This window comes from Cyanistes caeruleus, chromosome 3 (genome assembly GCF_971803275.1).
Source record: "Cyanistes caeruleus chromosome 3, bCyaCae1.hap1.1, whole genome shotgun sequence".
Lineage (NCBI taxonomy): Eukaryota > Metazoa > Chordata > Aves > Passeriformes > Paridae > Cyanistes > Cyanistes caeruleus.
In genome coordinates, this window is record NC_141703.1 from 93,885,912 (window position 1) to 93,907,393 (window position 21,482).

Sequence of the window (21,482 nt, forward strand, 5' to 3'; positions counted from 1 at the left end):
CTTCTAGCAGATGGCAAAGTTTAGCATCTTGCTTTTCCAGGATTGTGTGTTCCAGTTAGGAAGTCTTTATCAAGTCACTTGCTCTAGGATAGTCCTGTTTTGTCACTTTACATGGATAAATTCTCCCTGGTAATCTGCGTCATGCAGCACAAAGTGAGCCTGACTCCTGCACGAAGGCAGCTGCCATGTTTTGTCACATCTGAGCAGCCCCAGCAGGCAGAGCCTGTCCTCTGCCACCAGCCCAGCAGCAACACAGAGCAAGTGGCTGCCCTGAAACTCTTGTGGCTTCAGTCTGCAGCCTCCCTTCTGGCTGCTGGAAGTTTTAACCTGTGCTGAGGACTGATGGTTGTCTGTTGTGTTGTGTATGGAACACAAGAGCCTGTGCCTCCAGAGGGGGAACCTGTGCAGTAATGGGGAAGAGACTTTTTGGGATTCGGAGGGGCACAGGCACCTGTGCCACAGCAGCCCTTCATTTGGGTTAGGGAAAACAAGTAACAGACACCAGCACTGATGGGTAACAGCTCAGTGTTTCAGGTGTTTCAACTCCCTTGTGCTGAGACCATCTAAGGATGATAAAGATGCATTTTCTGTTTGAAACAGGTGCAGTACTTCTTCAAGATTCTGGACAACTAACAGGCTCCATCCTCACCAACTGCAACAGACACGCACACAGAACTGTGTGTTCATTCATTTATTTGTCCAATGTTTCAACCTGACTGAAATACAAGATCAACAAGAGCACTGTACTCCTGGCTATTATTACATGTTAGAACATAGAGTTTTGCACTTTAGACAACATTTAACACCATTCTATGGGGTACTGCATTGCTTTTATAAAGTTTAAAATAAATTTTTATTTTCAAACATGTGACTTTGGTTTATTTCATACATTACACTTTCTTGCAGAAAAAATAAAATTGTACAACTGCATAAATATAAAATTCTTCCACCATGAAAATGGCTAAAACATTCAATAAAGACATTAGCACCACAGTGTGCGATGCCTTCAGCAGGAAAAAAAAAAAAAGAAAAAAGAAAAGAAAATATACAAAGCAAAGAGTTATGCCTATCACTGGGGAGAGTGATAGTCTGACCCAATCTCTCACACAACATACTGGAGGATAAGGGAAGAGGTGGAGAGAGAGACAGCATTCGCTACAAAGCACAGTACACAATCACCTATTCTCTTTAACTTCACTTAAGTTAGTTTCCCTGCCACCCCTCCAAATAAAATACCCTAACACCACAGAAAAGCCAGAAGCCTTATGGAGTGCTGTTAAATATCGTCTCACAGGTGGGCCTTTCTTTGAAAAGGAACAAAATAATGAGAAGTTTCATGCCAGTTCTAGTCCCATTGAGTATTTACACCTTGGACAGCAAAAGTCTTTGCTCACAAGAAGTAGAAAACAGATACAATACATGGCTTGAAAAATGACCAGAGTATGCACCTATAGTACTGTACACTAAATAAAATACACAAGGCAGCAATACTTAGGGGCCAGAAACACTGCTTACTACAAGTCAGTTATGGAATCATAATTTACAGTAAAAATGGGCATGTCCCAAGGCTCAATTTTGTTTTCTTTTGTCATTTACAGTAGAATAAATATTTGTCGCTATTGCTACACTTTGTTTACATTCTAACCTAGTAAATGCAGAAAGCTAGTGTAAAGCATATAGATTACGTGTAGGTCCCATACGTATGACAGTTTGTTCAAGACTAGTAGGTTTTCTTTTTTGTTCTTTTTTTTTTTTTTTTTTTTAACCTTTTTAAATGGCTAGGAGGAGGAGGGGGGAGGAAGAGAGTTGTGCTTACAATCAGCTGCTTTTTATGTCAAATTTAATATCAAAGCGTCCCTGGAAGCGGTCCTTGTCGCTGTAGACGATGTTCTGCCCGTAGGCCCTGCACTCCACGCGCACCTCCACGTCGTAGGTCAGGTTGGTGAACTGCACGGCCACCAGCGGCTGCAGGTACCGCGGCTGCAGCAGCTTCCCGTAGTAGGGGTAGTACTGCAGCCCAAAGCCGGGGTAGCCGCCCATCCCGTAGTACTCCACCGTGCCGATTTTGTCCACGTCTTCCTCTCGCTGCAGGGGGGAAGAGGAGGTTGCACAACCAATGACAACCACCCAGACTCCGCCTTTGGCACCCCTGGCTGTAGCAGCAGCTGATTTTCAGCTCCCATTTGGTCAGCGCTGGTCCCCAGCGCGACGGCACAAGAGCGGCCGGTGCCTCAGAGGATGTGGCAGCACTGCCGGGTCAGCACACAAACAGCAGCAGCTCCCAGCACACGGCAGCCAGGAAAAGGGCTTTGCTTAATTTAAAGCCTCAGCCACCTTCCACGGTTAGAAACCATCAGAGCCTCCTGTGGTACAACTGCACAGGCTTTGGCTACAAAAACTTTGCTGTTTCTCAGCTGATTTACAGCTGCCAAGTATGAAATACCTTCCCTGCAGGCCTTTTTATTGGCTCCAGCACAGCACTTGGAAGCCAAATGGCTACTTCTGAAGATATTTTCAACTGTCTTGCCCTGCTTTTACCCCACACTGTGAGGGCAGCACTAACTCATCCAGCAGCAGGGCTTTGAGAAACTTTTGTTCCTGAGGGGGAGATTTCCCAAGGAAGAACCACCCCATTTGTCTATGGAAAGGCAGGCAGGGGGTGTAGCTACACTTGGACAAAGGCTTAGTCATCCCCTGCGGCTTCCCAACTCTGCTCTGTTGCATTTCAACTTACCTTGGCAACGCAGTGGACAGGGATGAGATTCGGACTGTATTTTGCCATAACCTCAGGAGGGAGGCTTTCATTGACAGGAGCCTAGAAGAAATCCAGAACAAGGGGATGTTACACACTGGACACTCCTCTGCAGACTGGAGCACCTTTTCAGCAGCAAAGATCAACAGTACCAAACACAGACCATTAACTGGAATCCCCTCTAAGCACTGTTCAGAGGCAACAGCTCTCAGTGGTTCTTGGGACAGACAAGTAGTGCAACACAGCTGGAAGCAGGGGAACTTGACCCAAGCAGAACTGCTGGCTGTTTTTCCAGCTTCACCTGCTGTGGATACAAGCAGGTCAGGCTGGGTTTAGTTCCATGGTGTCCCCAGGGAAAGTGTTTCATGGCAGTGTCTATAGCTAGTGGGGCTTGTTTATGCAAGCTCAGGCAGTGGCAGGATTGCACTGGTGCAGGATCTGCCACCTGCCTGCCAGGTGTGTGCAACCAGGACTGGAAATGCACAGGAAAGAACAAAGTGTGGCAGTCTCACCTTGACACTGCTGAACTTCAACACCACCACCACCAAGGAAGGACAAAAGCTCTGGGTATATCAGAGAAATGTGAGTGCCAACTCTTATAGTCCAACCACTAACCAGTTGGTCTTTGGTCTTTTAAAGTGCGGCAGTATTGCTTGACAACATTTCAGTTTCAGATCTTTTCCCAGTGCTACCAGGTCTCTGCTGGAGTGTGGCACCACAAAAGTAAATACTGTCGTGGATATATTGTTTCTAAATGAAACATGCAGTCATTCTTGTGACTAGACCCCGCTGTCTAATGCGGTCTGGAGGGCTCCAGAGCTCCATGGCAATAAAAAGGAGGAGAACACCAATCCCTTCTCTGTCCCAGTCATCAAACATGCTCATCTCATGTCACCCCACTGCCACCACATACCAAAGCCACCACAGTGCATCCTGCTAAAATGTTTCCACCATGCATCTGATAAACCAAAAGCTTGCTCATATCTTTTAGCACAGGACAAGCTCCCTTTGGAGGACAACATTCCTCAGGACTCGTTAGGCAGCACCATTTCCCATCCTCAGGTGCCCTGACAGATCGGAGTGAAGGTGGTGTAGAACACCATTTGCCCTGTTCTCCATCCGGAAGATGGAGTGGCAGGTTTTGCACACCATCTTACTCAACAGCAGATGTTTTGCCACTGAATTTTAAAATGAAATTTTTAACCTTTTAATGCATTGGGGGAAAATACAGAAGGAAAAGCCATGAATGTCCAGATTAACACTGCAGACTTGCCTTTGGGTGAAGGACAGAGCAACCAGTTGGCAGATATATCCTACAGCCTTCTGGAAAACTACATTAAATTAACTAAAGACCTTCTCACCTTTCTTGCAGCTGTGCCTGACTTTCAAATGTAGCTTACTCTTTAGAGCCTATGTTTCACTCTGGTATTTAATATTAGCATTTCATCATTTAATTAAGCAGTTTTAGCAAGGCAGACAAGACTACACTGCCTGAGGAAAAGTATGGAGTGGATCAGGGCATGACAAAATGTATTGATGTTACTACAGACAGGGTTGGTTTGGGATGGTCCCACAGAAGTACACAGGAATTTAAAATGGAATTTATCATTTGAAGAAAATGCCCCTTTATAGCAACTCCAGTAGCAGGCTCAGAAGTTACCAGGTAAATAACCAGGAGGTTGCATTGTGAGGTTCACTGCTACTTGTTACTAATTTGCAGTGCACAACTTCCACTGTTTCTGAATTAAAAGTATTTTCAAAGCAAATAACTCCAGTTGTCTCACAATTTATCCTCTGCAGAAAGGGTTTAATACTGATCTCTTTCCAGAGACCAAAAAGCAGCCACAGCAAATCTACAGCCAACTCCTCCTCCTGATCAGTAGCTTCTGCTAGAAAGGGAAGAGAGGTACTTGCCTGAGGTTTGAAGCCAATAATTCTGTTGAGCTTGACAAGGATGCATGGTTTGCCATCCTTGTATCCATAGGTGGGATCATTTAATCCAGAACAGTTTTCCAGCCATTCACGTTTGAATTTGCAGACCTTCTTCTGGCCCTGGGCATCATTATATGGTCCTCTCTCTTTGTATTCAGTAGGTACATCTGTCATGGCAGGGGAAGGGAAAGACAACCGTATTCAGTGGGAACTTTTGCGTGTCACACTTCCCTGAGCAATTGGGGATTTCCCTATTAAGGCACTCCACAGACCTACACCCAGCCACCCCCCATGTGGGCTGCCCCCAGACCAGCAGGTTTTATGGAGTTTTGTTTTAGAACAGATTTCTTCCAGAGTCACCTGGCTCAGAGACTAATTTTTTCTGGGCAGCTTTTACAAGTGGGCTCCTCTCAGATTTGATACAGATGTATTATGAGGTGAGAGTCTCATTCACATGATTACAAATAACCTATTAAAGGTTAACACCTCCCACATGTTTGACTGCGTGGCATGAAGAGGACCAACACTGGCTTTATCAAAGTCATCAGTAAAACCTCTGTGGCTTTCAGAGAGAATAAGGTCAGTGCCACGAGCCTCAGAGTCGGCTGCAATGTTCTCCAAGGGAAACATGGAGGTTCCCAACCCTACAATAAACTGCTGAGTATGGCACAGTGTGGTCTGCCCAAACAAAATTAATGAGCAGGCAGTTAACCAATGGGCTTCTGGAACAGCTGAAGACCAAGACAACCACTGCTCAACTTCAGCTTCTAGTGGACCTGACAGAGGCATCTTTCAGAGCCCTCAGCTGTTGGAAACAATTGAGACTTACCTCCACAGTCCTGAAACACGATGTTTTCAGTTTGTAGCTCAGCACTGTAGTCCCTTAAGAAATTATCAAGGTTCCTCACATAGGGTTCATAAGTTCTGGGTTCAGAGGCAGTAAAGGCAATCTCTGTCTTTTGAACCTGGGGGACTTGAGTCAATCCTAAGAAAAGCAAAATCAGGAGGAAAACATTAAGTACACCTCAGAGCTGTACAGCCTCCAGACCAAGAACTCCTAATAATAATAATAACAATCTCTATTTTTCAGACTTAAGAACTTTAACAAAATAGCTTAAGTTCACTGGAGGAGAGGTTCTCTTTCCAACAGCAGGTCCTAAATATTTATCACAGTGTTTGCATAAAAAGTAAAAGGTAAAAAGACAAAAATCACAAAATGGAGAAGTGAAGCTACAGGTCAAGGCTTCCTTCAAGAAAAACAGCCAACCACAGGTCCACTGTGCACTTCTGCCTCCTCCTCAAGGACAGAAGGGAAGCTGTGTGTTAGACCAACCACACAGAACATAAGTATCCCTAACAGGCTGCCTTCAGTGTCTGCAAACACTGTGTTCAGGATAAAGCACAGCTGTCCACTCGTGAACTCCTGCAGTGAAAGACAAGAGAGGTTTCCCAAGTCCAGTCACGCTCTGCCAGCTGTAATCCATGTGGCCTTCGTGTGTCTCTCTTGTGGGATGTGGGGCAGGAGACACTTTCTCCCACAGTAACTTCCTGTGTGTGAGCACTGCCTCCTCTCTTTTCACCCCCTATTAGGTATTTCTGACTGCAAAACTCATCTTCTGCGCTTTTATCAGCAGCTCACCAAGGAAGTGAGTATAAAATGCCACCACACACAGAAGAGTTGTTTAAAAGACTATCCAGATTCTGGGCTGTGCTAACCAGCTCAGATTTAAACTATAATGCACAGAGAAGAGACTATAAACAAGAAATGCTCACAGATAATGAAAAGCACCAACTCCTTTGCTCTTCATTGTGGAACTTGGAAATAGTTGCTCCTATGCAATTTTTAGATCACATTTTAATTGAAAGTACTGATGCATGGCTAACACTTCAATTTAAGTAATGGGGAACTGAGTTCATGCTGCTTTTGTGGCAGCCACTGTAATTATTGAGGTTGTGACTTCAGTCCAGTTTGTCATCTTCATTTTAGCAAGATCAAGAAAAGGAGCAGGGGAGCAGCATTTTGCTTTGACAGCTTTCAGAACAGGCCTGTTGCCAAGAAGCTCCTCTGGTGCAAAACTCAGGCAGCTTAGCCGGCTGGCCCCAACCCACAAGAGCTTGTGACTCCAGCAATTTTTCCAAAGCCACTCGAGTGCTTCTGCTCAGTCCCTCCTCAAACCAGCTCACCACTCCCCCTACCCCCCTGACACTACCCACTAACTTGGAATTTGTAACCTAGGACAAAGATTAGCTTTGTTCCTCTAAACGCAGCTCCTGATCGCCAAAGACTGCGAGAAGTCCAGCAAGGAGCTTGAGTGTTCTAAGTTTTATTCCTGAAGCAGTTTTAACTGCTCAAAAATCCCTCTGGTACAAATGGACTGGGTTGAGTTTACAAGTTTAGAAGCAATTTACTATTCCTCTAGCAGAATTACATCCTACCCTTCAAAGTCAGTGTCTTTCAACCCCTTTTCGAACAATTACTCATCTTCTTGCTTCACAAACAGTTATATATAGAATAAATACGCCAGTTTCCATTTTAGTAAGGGACTTCAACCCCATCCTGCCAAGCCCTTCTCATGTTACCACTCAGCTGGGAAGCAACAGACTCAGTCACCTGAAGTGGCTGTCTGGAATTGCAGCAGAGGTTGGCCAGGCCTTGGGTCCTCTCCTTGGGTCTGCCTTTTCCAGAGCTCAAGTTACAGGTGTGTCATTCAAGTGTATAAATAAAAAAAAAGAAAAATCAAGAAAACATGGCCAGGCTTGTTAAGTTCCAGTCAGGCCAGTGAAGCTGTCAGTTTTGCTGACATCTGTTTCTGGTCTTGGCCAAGGTAACGCATAGGGCACCCACACAGGCCTGGCAAAGGTGATCTGAAGGTCAGCAATAAACCCTGTGGTTTGTACAAGCCACCCAGAAGATCTCTGTTCTCCCTTCAAGAGAGCCTGGCCACTGATAGGTACAGTCCAAAGCCAACCCTCTGCCCATCAGACAAGTGACTTGGCTGGAGAACAGACTCCCATCCTATAGCATCCCTGTCTTACACATCTCCACAGAGCTGCCATGAAGCCCAGGCAGTACCACCAAGCTGCTGTTCCAGCAGCCACAAGGGAACCACTGTTCATGCCAGGTAGCTTGAGGCCAAAGCTGGGCTGTTTTCTGCCTAATTGGGAGCATTTCCAGGTGGTTGGATGAACCAGACTAGACCAGGCTTTGGCACACATGTGCTTGCTTTGCTTAGGATAGGAGCAAAGTGAAGATCAATCTTCCCACTTACAAAGCAAGAAAGAAAAACTTTCATGACTTGTCAAGAAAAATAACTTTATTCTAACTAAAAAGCATTCTACTGGCTTCTACCACAACCTTCATTCTCACATGCCTGCAACTGACTGGATACAAAGCCCTAAGCCCTGATGTATCATTTCCTTCTGTACATCCCATAGCCAAACTAAAAGCTGCAGTGCTGTTAGCAGAGCAGCACTATCACACCGTAAGCAGTCTTGCGTGGAAAACCAAGCGTGTCGTATGATGGCAGAAGGTAACCTCTGCAGAACACTAACCTTTCTGGAACATTCTCTCACCCCCACTTGGGAACTTAAGCAAGCAGGGACATGAAAAAGTATTTAAAAGATGAGCCTTTGTAGTGCTACCTGGCATGTATTGCTAGACACCCAAGGAAGTGTGTGGCTGGCATGAATAAAGCTTTTGGGGCTGCATGCACATGAGGAAGCCATTCATGAGCAAGTCCTGTGGGGAAAAAAAAAAACCAGACCCACAGGTGCTTTCATAGCCAGGAGTCTAACAACCCTCTCCCCATCCTCAGACTATAATTTGTATGACACAGGTATGCTGGACAGAGATGCACCATAGTGTCACATGGTGATGCTGTTCTTTCCACAGGAGAGAATCAAGTAATTCGTTGCCAAAATACTGACAAATTAGAAAATTGCTGCAACTGGCATTTCAGAGTGCCTTGTTAGGAAATAAGACTCTCATCTTCACTTGGCTGACATTGTCCATATAAATGATGAGCAATGCCTTGAGTTGGTAATGGACACCACCTTCTGTTGGCTGTGACTATACAAGGACATCAAACACAAAAAAACCCACAAAGTCATTTAGGTTGGGTTTTTTTTAGCTACAGTTCCACTTCCAAAATGCCACTGCAGATTAAAACCCTGTTTATTCAAGTCCATTTAAAAAAAAAATAAACAATCTTCCACATTGATTTTATCATTCTAAGCTGCAGTAACAAGACTTCAGAAGAAGTGTCCTGAAGGTGAAGAGGAAGAAACTAAAAGTGGGAAGTCAGGGTTGTTATTAGGAACGGTTGTATAAAGCCATAGTAACCACTTTTGCTCCATGACACCATGCTCACTTCCAAGTACCACGTAAGCTCTGTTCCAAATGACTAGGAACACTCCTGAGATAACACAGATGACAAATTGAGTGATCACTACACCCTCCCCCAGCTCAGTAAGTGAGGATAGATTTTAAAAGCCATTACATCAAACCATATCCTTCCAAGCTTCCAGTCAACCTCATCCCCAAAGTGCAAGAAGCAGGTGCGAGTCTCCTCCAAATGCAGGAAAGCCTGCTTGGCTGTAACATCCTGGAGCCTGAGATTTTCCCAAGCACAGGTGATGCTGAGATGAGAGGAGCAAAGAAGTGCAACTTCACAGGAGGCAGCACACACTCCTTTGAAGCCTCCTCGCCACCTTGCTTCTGCTGTCCAAGCTAAATAATCCAAGTGGGGAACACACCAAGGCAGCCTTTTCCATGACGTGCTCAGTGCCCAGCAGTGCTTGAAGCAGGGACACCTGAAATCCCCTGGCTGGAGTGGGGATTCTTCCTTCCAGCCACCACTTACAAAGCTTTGCCTCAGGCAGCAGCAAGCTCTGTCCCCTCGGCCAGCCTGTGATGGAATGCTGCTCCGCGAGATGCACACCACAAGATGGCAGGATACACAGCCCAATTTGAATTGGGGTGGGGAGCGGGGAGAATGAAGCATTATTTTTTGGGGATACTTCTTAAGAGTCAATATCCTCATCCTTCACTATTGGCAAGTTAAGTCTCCTGTGTTCAAAGCAGAGTCTGAGCCTGCAGCACATATGGAACTGGGAGCTGGGGCTGTCGCAATGGCAGGGCTGGACGGGCAGGTGAACTGCACCATCCCTTCCCCCACCACAAGACAAAAGAAGGAAAAAAATAGTGTAATGGAAAGGTACAATACTCAGCTTGCCCTGAAGCCCTGTATAACATTCCTGTTGTGTTCAATGCAGGAACCAATTACCATATTAATGACACTTGGCTACAAAAATAGCACTTTATGGCTTTCAATGTTATACCCATGTCGATAACTCAATACAACACCCTGTAGGTTCTGTTGCTGTTATGAAATCTGTTGTATTTCAGAACAAGAATGATATTATAGCAGCCCCTACAGCATTTTCTCTTGCAAGTCCTGAAGGCAAGTCTAATTTTCCCTTTCTCAAAACATTCTAGGCTGACACAACAGTGACTTACCCAAGGACAGAGCACTGGAACAAGAATAAAACCAGCTTTTCTGGCTCCCTAGAAAATCCAGGGCTTTACTAAGCTGCCAGTATACTTACTTGGCTCACAAATTTTCCCACAAGAACCAGGAATTAGAATTGCTCAACATCCTATTTTATATTGTTCATCATCTGCAGGTGTCACAGAAAGTTCAAGTTTGATGCTCACCACAAATGTGTTCATTGACAGAACAGCAGCTGTGCTTGCAGCACTGGGGAGAATCCTGCACAGCCAGGGAATACAGGGACTGCTGACCCCCCAGACAGCAGTGCAGCCACCCGCTACCTGTCAGTGTCTCTGAAAGCCTGCATTAAAGGGCTACTTTCGACTCACAGCTCTGCTACAGGACAAGGAATGTCCTGGATACTGAGTGCCAGGCTCTGCCACACCCCACACCAGCTTGTCCACATCTGTAGGAAGAGCTGTCAAAGGAGGATGCTCTGCAAAGGACCCTGTGCTATTTTTTATTTCTTTGAAGTTTTACACATATGCCATTGCAGCTTAGTTCAAAACCCTTGTTTACTGGCTCCCCACTGTCACACATTGGAGGAGGTGGATTTTGTTCCCTTTGATTTCAGGGCCCATCCTGAAAGCTCATTGCAAAAGATTCCTGACAACCTTTTCATTGCTCCTCCATTTTGATTTCTGCAGTACACGCTACAAGAGTGTTGTGAAATTCAATTCCTTTTCTTTGTTTAAAAAAAAAAAGAAGCCCCAGAAGAACTGGTACAGTATGCCATTAAGACATTAATAAAAATCCTCTGCAGGCTGAAGTCTTTCACAGAAATTTTGCCAGAATTGCTTTGAAATGATAATAGTAAACTGCTATTTCCCAGAAAGCAAACAGTTTACCTAGACTGGGTAATTATGTGACATCTGGCTGAACAGCAGGGCTACCTGGGTGAGACCTCAGATCCATGGGTGCCTTCACTAATTATTTCATGAAGGAGAAAAGCACATTATTGAGTAACAACTACCTCAGCATTAGCCATGTTGGCTTTTCAGACACAGCCAAATGGCTCTGGGCAGTATCAGTGACAGTACTGCAAATGTCAGGGTCCACTGCAGAGACTAAAAGAGCAGCTTTCAGAGCTTAAGATAGCATTTGCCCCAGCCACGGTGGCAGTACATGAAGTACAACACACTAAGACAGCAGTTCCAGCCTCTGTTCTGTCTTTCAAGCATCCTGGTAGAAAAGCAGTTATCTGGAAAAGACGACTTAGCTGAGCTAGAACACCACTTGGTGACGGTGACATTCCCTGCGTTTAGGGCAGGGATTCACAGCACAGCATTACAGACAGTGGGACTGCAAGACACAGTGCAGCACCAGGGCCAACTTGTGTAGCTACAAGCCATCAGCCTCACAATTGTCACTTAAATACCACTGTTATTAAAAGCTTCTGAACTGTTTTACAGAGCAACTGGAGACGGATCGTTAGGATGCCCAGTGCCAGGCAGCCTCAAGGTCATTTGCAATGTGGGAAAGCAGCAGTTGCGCAGCTCCCCCCGCGCTCCAGCCGCCGGCTGCGCTGGGAGTCGGATAGCGCAGCACAGCCCGGGCAGGCAGAGCACGAACCTGTGCCAAGGGCCACTCGCTCCTTCCGCCCTGCCCAAGACCTACTGGTCACAGGCATTGCTCAGGCATCATTTTGAGCAGAGATTTCTTCTGTCTGTGAGGACAGGTCACACATCAGCAACTGCCAGACCCACCCTCCCTTCACCTCCCACACCAGTCAGTCGCAATTCCCACTAGCGAGTGCCACAGCGTCTCTGGAGTGCGGGGTACTTTGGTGTTGGATAAAGCAGTTCTGTGAGCACTCCCAGAACTGGCACTGTCCCCACTTTCTCTTTGTGCATGCCACATCCACAGATAGAGCCAACATTTTATCTTTATCCTTTCACTTACCCACGTGAACAGAGTGGCTCTGAAGAAAGAAAAACTGAACCCAGCTTCTTCATACAGCCCGTTCCCAAAGGTGAAGCCTTTTAGCCTCACCCCACCACTTCAACTTAAGGGAAGAGAAAACCAAACCAGGTTCAAGTTCCTCTCAGAGAGGAGACATTTTTCATGTGATGCAACCTTTAGCGCTAGCAGGATTGTGTTCAAGCCCCAGTGCTGTTAACACAGAAGGCTGAGAACATTCCCACCCCCTGCAAGTATGTGTTGCAGCAACGACACGCTTATTTCATCCTCCTTCTCGAGGTGAGTAACCAACCCCGCCTTCCCAGAGCAGCTTGCACAAAGTCAAACACGGGCCTCCTGTTTAGTTACCTGGAGGTGCCACTCGATCCTGGTATTTGGGCTCAAATTCGCTGACAGTGAGCAACATCACTTGGATGGTCCCGATGAATATACCTGCCAGGCAGCCGTAGAAGATGACATAGAAGAGGAGGATCTTAACTGCAAGAGAAAACAAACAAAGAGGAATCAAATCAAGCCCTCGTGGCAGTCACGTTTCAGGACAATACTTCCAACCTTTGCCACTTCCAAGGAAGAGCCCAGCACATGAAATTCAGATGTTGAAAAGACATCTATTTAACATCTATTTAGTGAGATCATGCCCTGATGCAGACAGGAAACGTAAGGTGCTCCAGTTGTTTCAGTGGTGGGGAAGCATAAGCCCCTTAAAACTTAGAAATCCATGAATCAGGGTTTGGGCTTGTAAAATATAAAGACTAAACCACGTTCCCCCACACCTTCAAGGATCCCTTGGCTGACCCAGCATTACCACCACAGGCCCTCGCACTTGACACTGTCAGTGATCCAAGTGCCCCACAGCAAGCATGGGTGTCCTTGAAGGACACTCATTCCACACAGCTCTGGGGCTCAAACCTAATTCCAGGAGCAGTAATAGTGAATGTGTTTGCAAGCCACCATAAGGCCTGATCTCTTCTAGTAATTCAGGCCATCACCTCCAAAAAAAGACAACAGGAAAGAGTTCAGGCCCAATTAACTTCAGTACTCCATCTCAAATGTAGGAAAGTACTCTCAAGATGTCAAAATACCGCACATTTACCAGCCTTGTGTGCTGACAAACGCGCTCTGGCACTGCTCTTGCCAATTAAAGAGTGAATTACATAACAATGAAAGATTGAATGTAGTTTCAGTCTAAACGTCCAGAATAATCTCGTGGAGAGAAGAGTCAGGAGATGCAGCCCAGCTCCGAGTATCAGTTACCAGTTTACAAGGATTATCTGAGCTGATTAACTGCAGGGTAACATGCTGTACTACGCACCACCAGGCCACCTACAAGAGTAGGCCAGCCCATGCCAAGCAGCTGTATTGCTCATCAGGCTGCAGGGACAGGCAGAGGCCAAAGACAACTTGAGAGCAAGCCTGCTTGATCTCAGACTGTCCTCACCTAATCACAAGTAAAACAGATGTAGTTTATTTGAAGGACTTGAAGCGATGAGCTACCAGAGACGAGGAGTAAGTAGTGGGTGGAAATATTCCTCCTCACTCCCCAGCTCCATCATAAAAAAACCCTGCATCATTAGAGAAGCCTCACAATGAAAGCTGGCAGTTCTGGTTGTTCTAAGTCTATGAAAGACAGGCAGGCAGGAGGGCCACCCAGAGAAACAGAGGCTGAGGGACACTGTCAGAAAGGCACTCCATCCTCTCGTCTTCCTCGCGTGCAGCAGAGGTAGCCAGGGCTGGAGGGCAGAGCTGGGTGCAGTAACGTGGTGCTCCAGGAGTTAAAGCACTCTTTGGTATCCAGGCAGCATAAAGCAAATGGCCGTGACGTCAGGGACGTGTGGAAATTTTTTCCAGAGCACGGTCATAGGAGGTGCTGTTGTAACAAACCAAACACTAATGCTGTTGTCTGCAGCGTAATGCCTTTGAGTTTTGTAACATCAAAAGGCAAACGCTGGGAGGTAGCTTATTTAATCAGGTTCCCAGCCAGGATGCTCTAAACGCCAAAGACACCTTAAAAAGGTCAAAACCGCTCCAAGGTCTCAGAAAATACGCGGTGGGTCTAGAAATCGAGCACCACAGGGTTGAAGGAAAAAGCTTCTTGCAACAGGTAGGTTTATAACAGAAGAATGTGATCATCAGCCTGCAGATCGACTCAGCAAATGGAAATCAGTCCTAGGCGGATAGGTACGGGCACTCTGGGAGAAGGACCTGGTTCAGCCTCCGCGTTTGAAGCACTGCGCAGTTGCCTGGTGCCTCAGGAGCAGAAAATACCTCTCCATGCGCACCCACAACCCCATTCTGCTCACGTAAAGATACGGCAGAAGCCTGCTCTAGAGTCCGCCTGCCAGAGCTGCCGGCTCGGGATGTGGCACCTCCGGCCGATCCATTACAATAGCAGCTGAATTCAACATGGCAAAGGTGGCACCAGCCGTGGTTGGCAGCAACTGGAAGGCTGTCTACTTGCGCAAAGAAATTAAAAGCCTCTTTAAGCTAAACGCTATAACAGCGCCCAATGAATAGATCATGAGCATTTATGAGGAATGCACACAGAGCCATTTCCTTCTTGCGGAGGTATTAAAAGTCAAATGAGCCTTCTCAGCAGAGTAAAACTCGCTTAGTTTCATTTATCCAGAGAAAACAGAAAAAAAGAAAAAGCCTCTGTAAGGTCTAAGGCAAGATGCGAGCTGGGAGGTCAGGGTCCCCCGACGGCGATGCTCCCGGGCCGGGCCAGCCACGGGGAAAGGAAGGAGACCCAAGGACGAGGCGCCCTCGACAAGGTCGGCCCGACCCCGCCTCACCCCCGGACCCACCTGGAGCCGCACTCGGGGGGCAGCTCTCGCCGGCCCCCGCGGGACCCCCGCGGACACCGAGGGGAGAGGGCAGGAGGGCCCGGTCCCTGCCTCCCTCGCCCCGCGGGGACGCCCCGTCCCCAGCCCCCCCCGCCCCGGCCGCAGCCCCGCCGCAGCCGGCGGAGGCGGAGCGCCGGGGCCGTGCTGCAGCGCCCGCCGCATCGCCGCCCCCCGGCCCCGCACTCACACCAGCTGCCCCCGGTGCGGCCCAGCAGCTCCTTCTTCTCCGAGTTCCAGATGAATTTCTTCCAGTTGCCGTCACCGTCCTTGGCCTTCCCGCGGGCCATGGCGAGCGGCGGGGTGGGCGAGCGGCGTGCAGCGATCTATAGCCCTCGGCGGGCGCAGCGGGCAGGACCCGGCCGGGCGGAGCGGCCCGGGAAGCTGCGGGTGGGTGCGCCCGCCCCGGCGGCGCCGGCCCGGCGGGGCAGAGCGGGGGAGGCGGCCGGGGGACGCGGGAGCGGCGGGGGGAGCGCGGCGGAGCGCACGGGGCACCGAGCAGCCCCGCTCCCCGCGCGGCGCCCCTTCATATACACCGCGGGCTCCGCCCTGCCCGCACCGCCGCCAATGCGGCTCCGCCGAGCGCTCCGCGGGCGGGGCCCGGGGCGGGCGGGGCGCGCTGGGGGCGCGCCGGCGGCGGGAGCGTCGAGGCGGGAGGGGGCGGGGGGCTGCGGCACCGGCACCGGGGGATGGATGGGTGCGGGCCTCCCGCCGCTCACCGGAGCTCCGGCCCGCCGGGCCGGGCAGGTGCGTGCGTGCGTGTGCCCGCGGGGACGCGCCTCCCTTGCCCGGCCGTAGCTGCGGGCGCGCCTGTGCGCGTGCCCGCACACCTGTGCGCGCGCCGGGCCGCACACGTGCCCGCCCGTTCCCGGTATTCCCGCCCCGGCCGCTCCCTGCGGGTCCCTGCTCCCCGCAGCCCAGCCGATCGGCCGGGCTCTGCTGGGCACCGTCCCTCTCTCTCTCTCTCTCTCTCCCCCTCTCCCCTGCTCCCGCTCCTGGCGCCCCGCTCCGCCGGCCCCGCCACGCTCCGGCGGGCTCACGTGTAACGCGGCTGCGGAATAATGAGCGCGAACGGCGCTCCCGGCCCGGCCCCGCGCCCCGGGAGCACCAGCCGGGAGGGGCGGGCAGGGGCTCCCCGGGGCAGCGGGACCTGCCCGTCCCCTGTGGCGGGACGGACACGACTCACACACGCGACAGCCGCCGCCCTTGCGGGGTGACCTTCAGGGCGCTGCACAAACGCCACTGCCGCCTCCGGCTCGGGGGACACCCAGCCCCGGCAGCGCACCCCTGGCCCGGCCGGCTGCGGTTGGGGGGCTCTCTGCGGGGACACCTCTGTGATCACAGGTAACCGATGTGCTTTGGTCCCCTGGTACCATTACAGGACAGTTAAATTAAATCTGTACATCCAAGCCTGCTTGGGTTTACCTCTGAACTTCCTGTCGGGTTGCAATATTGTATTCCACGTATTTTCTTCCCCTTAAGCTGCTGATACATTCTCTGCACTTCAGCTCCATCTTGCTTTTTTTCCCCCATAAGGTCTGGAATCGCGATGAATGCACGTAAGATGAGCCTTTCCACGGTACTACCTAGCAGGTGCACATTCTGACAGCTGCCTGTGAGAATGACCTAGCCTGCAATCAAGGACCACCCAAACTTTACATGCTCTTCTTAGGTCTCAAGAGGAAGTGGTCTGGCAAACATCATTAGATACCCTTCCTAAGCCATTAAAGCTGGCATTTTGGGGCCAAGTCATAACAGGGCACCTTTCTCCAAGTGATCCATGGCTACAACCCTAACCAGCCCCTGAAGCAATTGAGGGACCTGCTTTTTTAGACCCTCATCCTTACTTTGCTGGAGCCACTCTAGGTCCAGACAGGCCAGATACGTATCCTCAAGCTCACACCATCCATGGCAGCGGCTGAGGATGGCTTCCTTAGCCTTAGATGTGCAACCAGACTTCTCAAAACTGTGAAGACTTGTGGTTTAGAGATACACAGAGGCTGTGTGCCTCGAAGGCTGTGTGTGTTTAACTGGGAGTGCCTGGTTTGGTGAATGCACCACGATACATTACACATGATCAAAGGGAGCCAGGTGTGCCACGTGGAATTTCATCCTGGGTTAGGAGAATCAGCTCTCAGTGGTGTTTATGTGATGGGAAAGAGCTGGAGAGCCATGGGGAAGGGGATAATCGGAATCTCTCTTTTCTCCTTGGTGTCTGGTCAGAGCTGGTCTTTTAAAGGATCCTGGTGATGGTGGTTGATAACAAAAGCAAACACAGACAGCAGTACCTGATACCTAAGAGAACATCATCTACGCTGCAGGGAGGGCAGTATCAGTTACAACTTAAGGCAGCTGTGATTACAATCAAGCCAATAAATACACAAGCACTGCTGAAGGAAAAAACACCCGTTTTTGACTCCCCAGACCACAGTGCAGTTGCTGCTCTTGCCAGCTAGTCTGTTCCTCTCAGCTGCTGGGCTGCAAATCTGCAGTGGCAACTGAGGAGCTGAACCAACTTTCTTTCTACTGCCCTGAGTGCATTTATAGCCCAGGTATGCCACCCTACAAAGGACAGCAGTTTGGGAATTATGCATGGGTATGTGATGGTGTCACCCAAGCATGAAATCTGCTCACCAGACAGCCTGCCCTGCGATGCTATGTCTCGTGTTATCCACGGGCCAGGGCCCAGTTCATCTGCTCTGTGGAAGGAGTAGCACACGAGTTAGATCAGGGTACACACAACAGCAGCAGCCAGTGGAGGCCTCTCCTTCCTGCCTTCTGCCTGAGCAAAAGGGACATCCAAAACAAAACAGGTGTGGGACATTCGGGGAGGTTCAAGGTGATACTGAAATCAGGGAAGGTTTGAGTGGGGATACACTCTAGCACAGCATTATTTCCTATGACCACAGAGAATGAGTTTGGAGGAAGCAACTAGAGAATATCTAAAGAACTGTATCGCAATTACACGGTAAATGGCCACCCAGAAACACGATCTTCTCTGAGCACATGCACACCATGGCTACGAGCTCCAGTGCTGCTGGTGGAAGCTGAGCTGCAGGAGCTCCTGGCTTCATCACTATTTGTTCAAGGATCACCAGGAAACTCCCCCCTCTTCCTGCAAGCACCTGTATTTCTGCATAAATACACAGACATGTCCTGGTGGGTTGGTGGTGGCCAGAAGTATCAAATCCCTGTCACTGCACAGGCTGGGGCATGCAGGATGTGCAATGGGCAAAATGCCCTTCATGAGGGCTGCAAACCATTCCTGACAACCTTTTACAAAACTGAAGACTCTGTCCTGTGCATGCTCAGGACATGCACTTTACTTGATGGCTGTGAATTATCCTCTCAGAATGAGCAGAACTAATAGGCAATGAGGTGCCAAATTTCATTCAAATTTACTGTTTGTTTGGCTGCTCAGATATCAATCAGGCAGTCTCTAAGGCCACCACCGTATGGTCTGATTTTTTAAGGCGATAAGGGCCTGAGGCAATGTTGGAAACTGCCAAGAACAAAATGTGCAAAGCAATGCATGTCCGGATTAGCCGCAGGACGAAGGATGGGGTTAGGGAAAGCTGTGCATGGACACCTAGGAAGGAACAACCTACAGGATGGAAGTTGCTAAGCATTTATCTTACTGCCTCGAGCATAACCATCAAAGAAATTTCCTGCTTCCTTTCCATCTCCTGCCTTGTAGGACTGGAAGAAATCACCTAGAGCAAGGAAAGGTGTCTCGCTATGGGGCAGGAGGATGGACAATTATTTCTAATGTAGCAGCGAAAGAGAAATGGCCAGTGCAGAGCAAAGGAAGACTTTGTTTGGCTTGGATTCTGCCCCTTAGTGCCATTTCTGGGGGGAGAGGAGACTTTGCTGCTGATGGTCACACACAGAAACTTTGGGCAATGTGTGATCTAGAAACATCTCTGAAGGTGACTGTGAGTGATGCTGTGATGAACAGCAGGAGAGAGGCATGGCCAGGGCAGGGAGCAGCTCAGGCTGGGGGACCAAGTACAAGTTACAAGGTGCCTGAAGTGTGCAAAATGGCCTCAAGTTGTTACTATTCCACGGGCTGCCACTGCAAACAAATGGGGATGGGCAGGCTTGGAGTGTGCCCAGGAGCTGGGAAAGGGCAGCTGCTTGGCACCAAGCCTGCATCACACACAACAGGTGAGAGAGGATGAGGAACTGAACGGCAGCCCTCAGACTGCCATCAGGATGCCAGATGACAAACAGCCACTTTATAGCCCTCTGGGGGGCTTGAGGGGAGAGTAGTGACCCTCAAGAATGGCCCTCAGGGTCTCAGCAAAGCACGTGCCAGTGTTCAGTCCTCATGCCAGCTTTTTGGTCCTGCAGGACACTGCCTTGGGATTGTCCTCCAATTTTCTGCCTGGGAGGTTCAGGAGAAAAAAAGCCACTCAGGGGCTGCTACACATAACACTGGCTCAAGCAGGGTATGTTGTCTCCCAGGACAAAACTGCTTTTCCTCTTCTTCCTTCCTCTTCTTGTCCCTCTTATAGGTGTGGGGTCACGAGTGATTAGATTTACAGACATATCCAGTTGGTTCTCTGAGCACAATGACTGCACAATTTAAACAGATTAACTGTATATAGCTGTGCAAGATGAGGTAACTGAGGTCAAGGCTTCATGAACTGGTAGGCCCTGAGAAAGTAAATATATGTAGAAATAACTTCCCCCCAAATTCAGACATGGGGATGTTTTAGTTATGATTGGGGTGCTTACACAGCTCACCCTTGGGAAAATGAGGTGTAGGATAACAGTTGATAAAACAGATAAGTGACTCTAAAGAGCAATTATAGATGGAAAACCCAAAAGTGTCTGAGGCAAACACTTTGAGGCAAAAATTTGCCCCAAACTTCTTTTGCTGAAGAAGAAAACAAACACCAGACCTCAGCTGATCAACCTAAAGAGCATGGCATCCTTTAGCTGGATTAAATGGTAACCAGGGAATGACAAAGACAATTTTGAGACAAATAATGAGTTGGTTGGAAAGACTACATAAAAGAAAAATAAAAACCAGTAACAGAGCAGGGAGAGGCCTCAGACTGTCAGAATCCAGTCTAGCACATCACAGCTTCTGTGGAGGTCAGGTGCAGCAGTTCCCCATCCATGTGACACCACCAGCAGCAGGCACCCAGCACATGGTCTGGATGCCTGCACCATGGGGTGCAGCATGTGGGACTCACAATCTGGGAGGGGCTGTGACCTGCTGGTGTCCCTTGCCATCAGCAGGTGCATTAGCTGATTGCAGGGAGTGGCATGGGCACCCCCAGAGCTGGAGCTGGCCACAACTCCAGTGGGAGCAGGACATAACTGGGGAGACCTGTGCTCCCAGAAGTGACCCCCAGGCCAGTGAGAGAGGGGTTGGTGTCCTTGTGTCTGCAGATTAGTTACAAAAGTGTGTTTAGGAACCAGCAGGAATTTATAAGTGTTTTCTATGTGTCTAACCTAGAGGTTGAACTGCTGTATTGCTGGCAAAGACCCTGAATGTATAGTTCATGGTTTGTCCATTAATTACATTCCTTAAGAAATCAATAAATCATTTCAGTCCTGATTTGGTTTAACTTACATGAGCTGAGCCACTTCTCCCTGACACAATGACCAGCTGATGTAGGCTTTTGTCTACAGTTTGTGCAGTCCTGGTGGGAGAAGGCCTAAATGTTCAGTGATAGAACAAAAATATCCATTTCATCTTGAACTGGTGACTACATGCAGAACAAAGGGAGGGTTTTGGGGTGGACTGGATGGCAGGTGAAGACAGAAAAGGGGGATGCAATAGAGACAATGTGATGTGTGTCTGGTGTTTGAAAACTGGGATAAATACTTCTAGTGGACAGTATAGAGTTCTGGTGATTGCTGCAGTGAAACCTGCCAGCTACCAACACTGCTCTGATGGAGACAAAGGCAGCTTGGGAAGGCAGCAGAAGTCACATCATATTGCCAGAATTTTGCTTTTTGGCTTATACAGAAAAAATTACTCTGATCTCACAGAAAATAATGTGAAAATATGGTCTTGCAAGAAATCTACCCTGTTTACCTTGGCACATCTGGAAGTGATCACCACACAGGGAAGCAGCATTAGGCAGGAACTAGCTATGAAGCTACAAGAACACGTGTTTTGTGATAATGGGCACCTGGAACCTTATTGGAGCAGTAGCCAGCTTCCTGGTATACAGCCACCAAGCTCAGGCAGCTACACGAGCTCCTAATGCAGCCAGCAGCTGCAAGTCAGAGGCACTGATACATCTTCACCCCTGCTGGTGCAAAAAAATTGTCCCCATTTGGCTCCTACTGGATATAGAAGCACTGTCCCCATCACAACAGGCAACCAGCACTTTCCTGTTCAGGCAGTGAGATCACAGGACTTCATTCTCCACTTGCCTGACCAGAATCCCCTGTATGGGGTTTCTGATGAAGGTTTTATTTGGGCACCAGCCTGCTTGTCTGCTCCAGTTAGAGCTCTGCTGT

At 48.9% G+C, this 21,482-nt stretch overlaps 2 protein-coding genes and 1 long non-coding RNA gene across 5 annotated transcripts in view; 2 read left to right on the plus strand and 1 right to left on the minus strand.

The window, feature by feature from the left end:
* NME7 (NME/NM23 family member 7) overlaps nt 1-864 on the plus strand; it is an 84,179-nt gene extending 83,315 nt beyond the window's left edge. For both annotated transcript variants that reach the window (XM_086882989.1, XM_086882991.1), the window contains exon 13: nt 601-864. In XM_086882989.1, the coding sequence (XP_086739115.1) occupies nt 601-633 (33 nt within the window). In that variant the 3' untranslated portion in view covers nt 634-864. The remainder of the gene's footprint in view (nt 1-600) is intronic.
* On the minus strand, nt 677-15,502 carry ATP1B1 (ATPase Na+/K+ transporting subunit beta 1). 2 transcript variants are annotated; one of them, XM_086882993.1, is made up of 6 exons: nt 15,187-15,502; nt 12,505-12,633; nt 5,514-5,669; nt 4,667-4,851; nt 2,735-2,815; nt 677-2,085 (listed from the first exon to the last, which is right to left on the minus strand). In XM_086882993.1, exons 1-6 carry the CDS (start codon nt 15,284-15,286, stop codon nt 1,819-1,821), a joined length of 918 nt encoding a protein of 305 aa, XP_086739119.1. In that variant the 5' UTR covers nt 15,287-15,502; the 3' UTR covers nt 677-1,818. The 2 variants fall into 2 exon arrangements, with proteins under 2 accessions (XP_086739119.1, XP_086739120.1); XM_086882994.1 differs by lacking the exon at nt 15,187-15,502 and adding an exon at nt 13,595-13,935.
* A 594-nt stretch (nt 15,503-16,096) lies between these two features.
* On the plus strand, nt 16,097-20,569 carry LOC147654361 (uncharacterized). Its single transcript, XR_015285024.1, has 2 exons — nt 16,097-16,340; nt 16,533-20,569. It is a non-coding gene; the product is annotated as an uncharacterized LOC147654361 (long non-coding RNA).
* Nucleotides 20,570-21,482: the final 913 nt, after the last annotated feature.

What these genes read in the sequence shown, in the direction of transcription:
- ATP1B1 (XM_086882993.1), bottom strand. Translation starts at nt 15,286, where the DNA reads ATGGCCCGCGGGAAGGCCAAGGACGGTGACGGCAACTGGAAGAAATTC. An exon ending in CGTGTTTCAGGACTGTGGAG is followed by an intron (nt 4,852 to 5,513) that starts GTAAGTCTCAAT and finishes CTGCCATGACAG; the next exon opens with ATGTACCTACTGAATACAAA. An exon ending in TTATTGGCTTCAAACCTCAG is followed by an intron (nt 2,816 to 4,666) that starts GCAAGTACCTCT and finishes GATTTCTTCTAG; the next exon opens with GCTCCTGTCAATGAAAGCCT.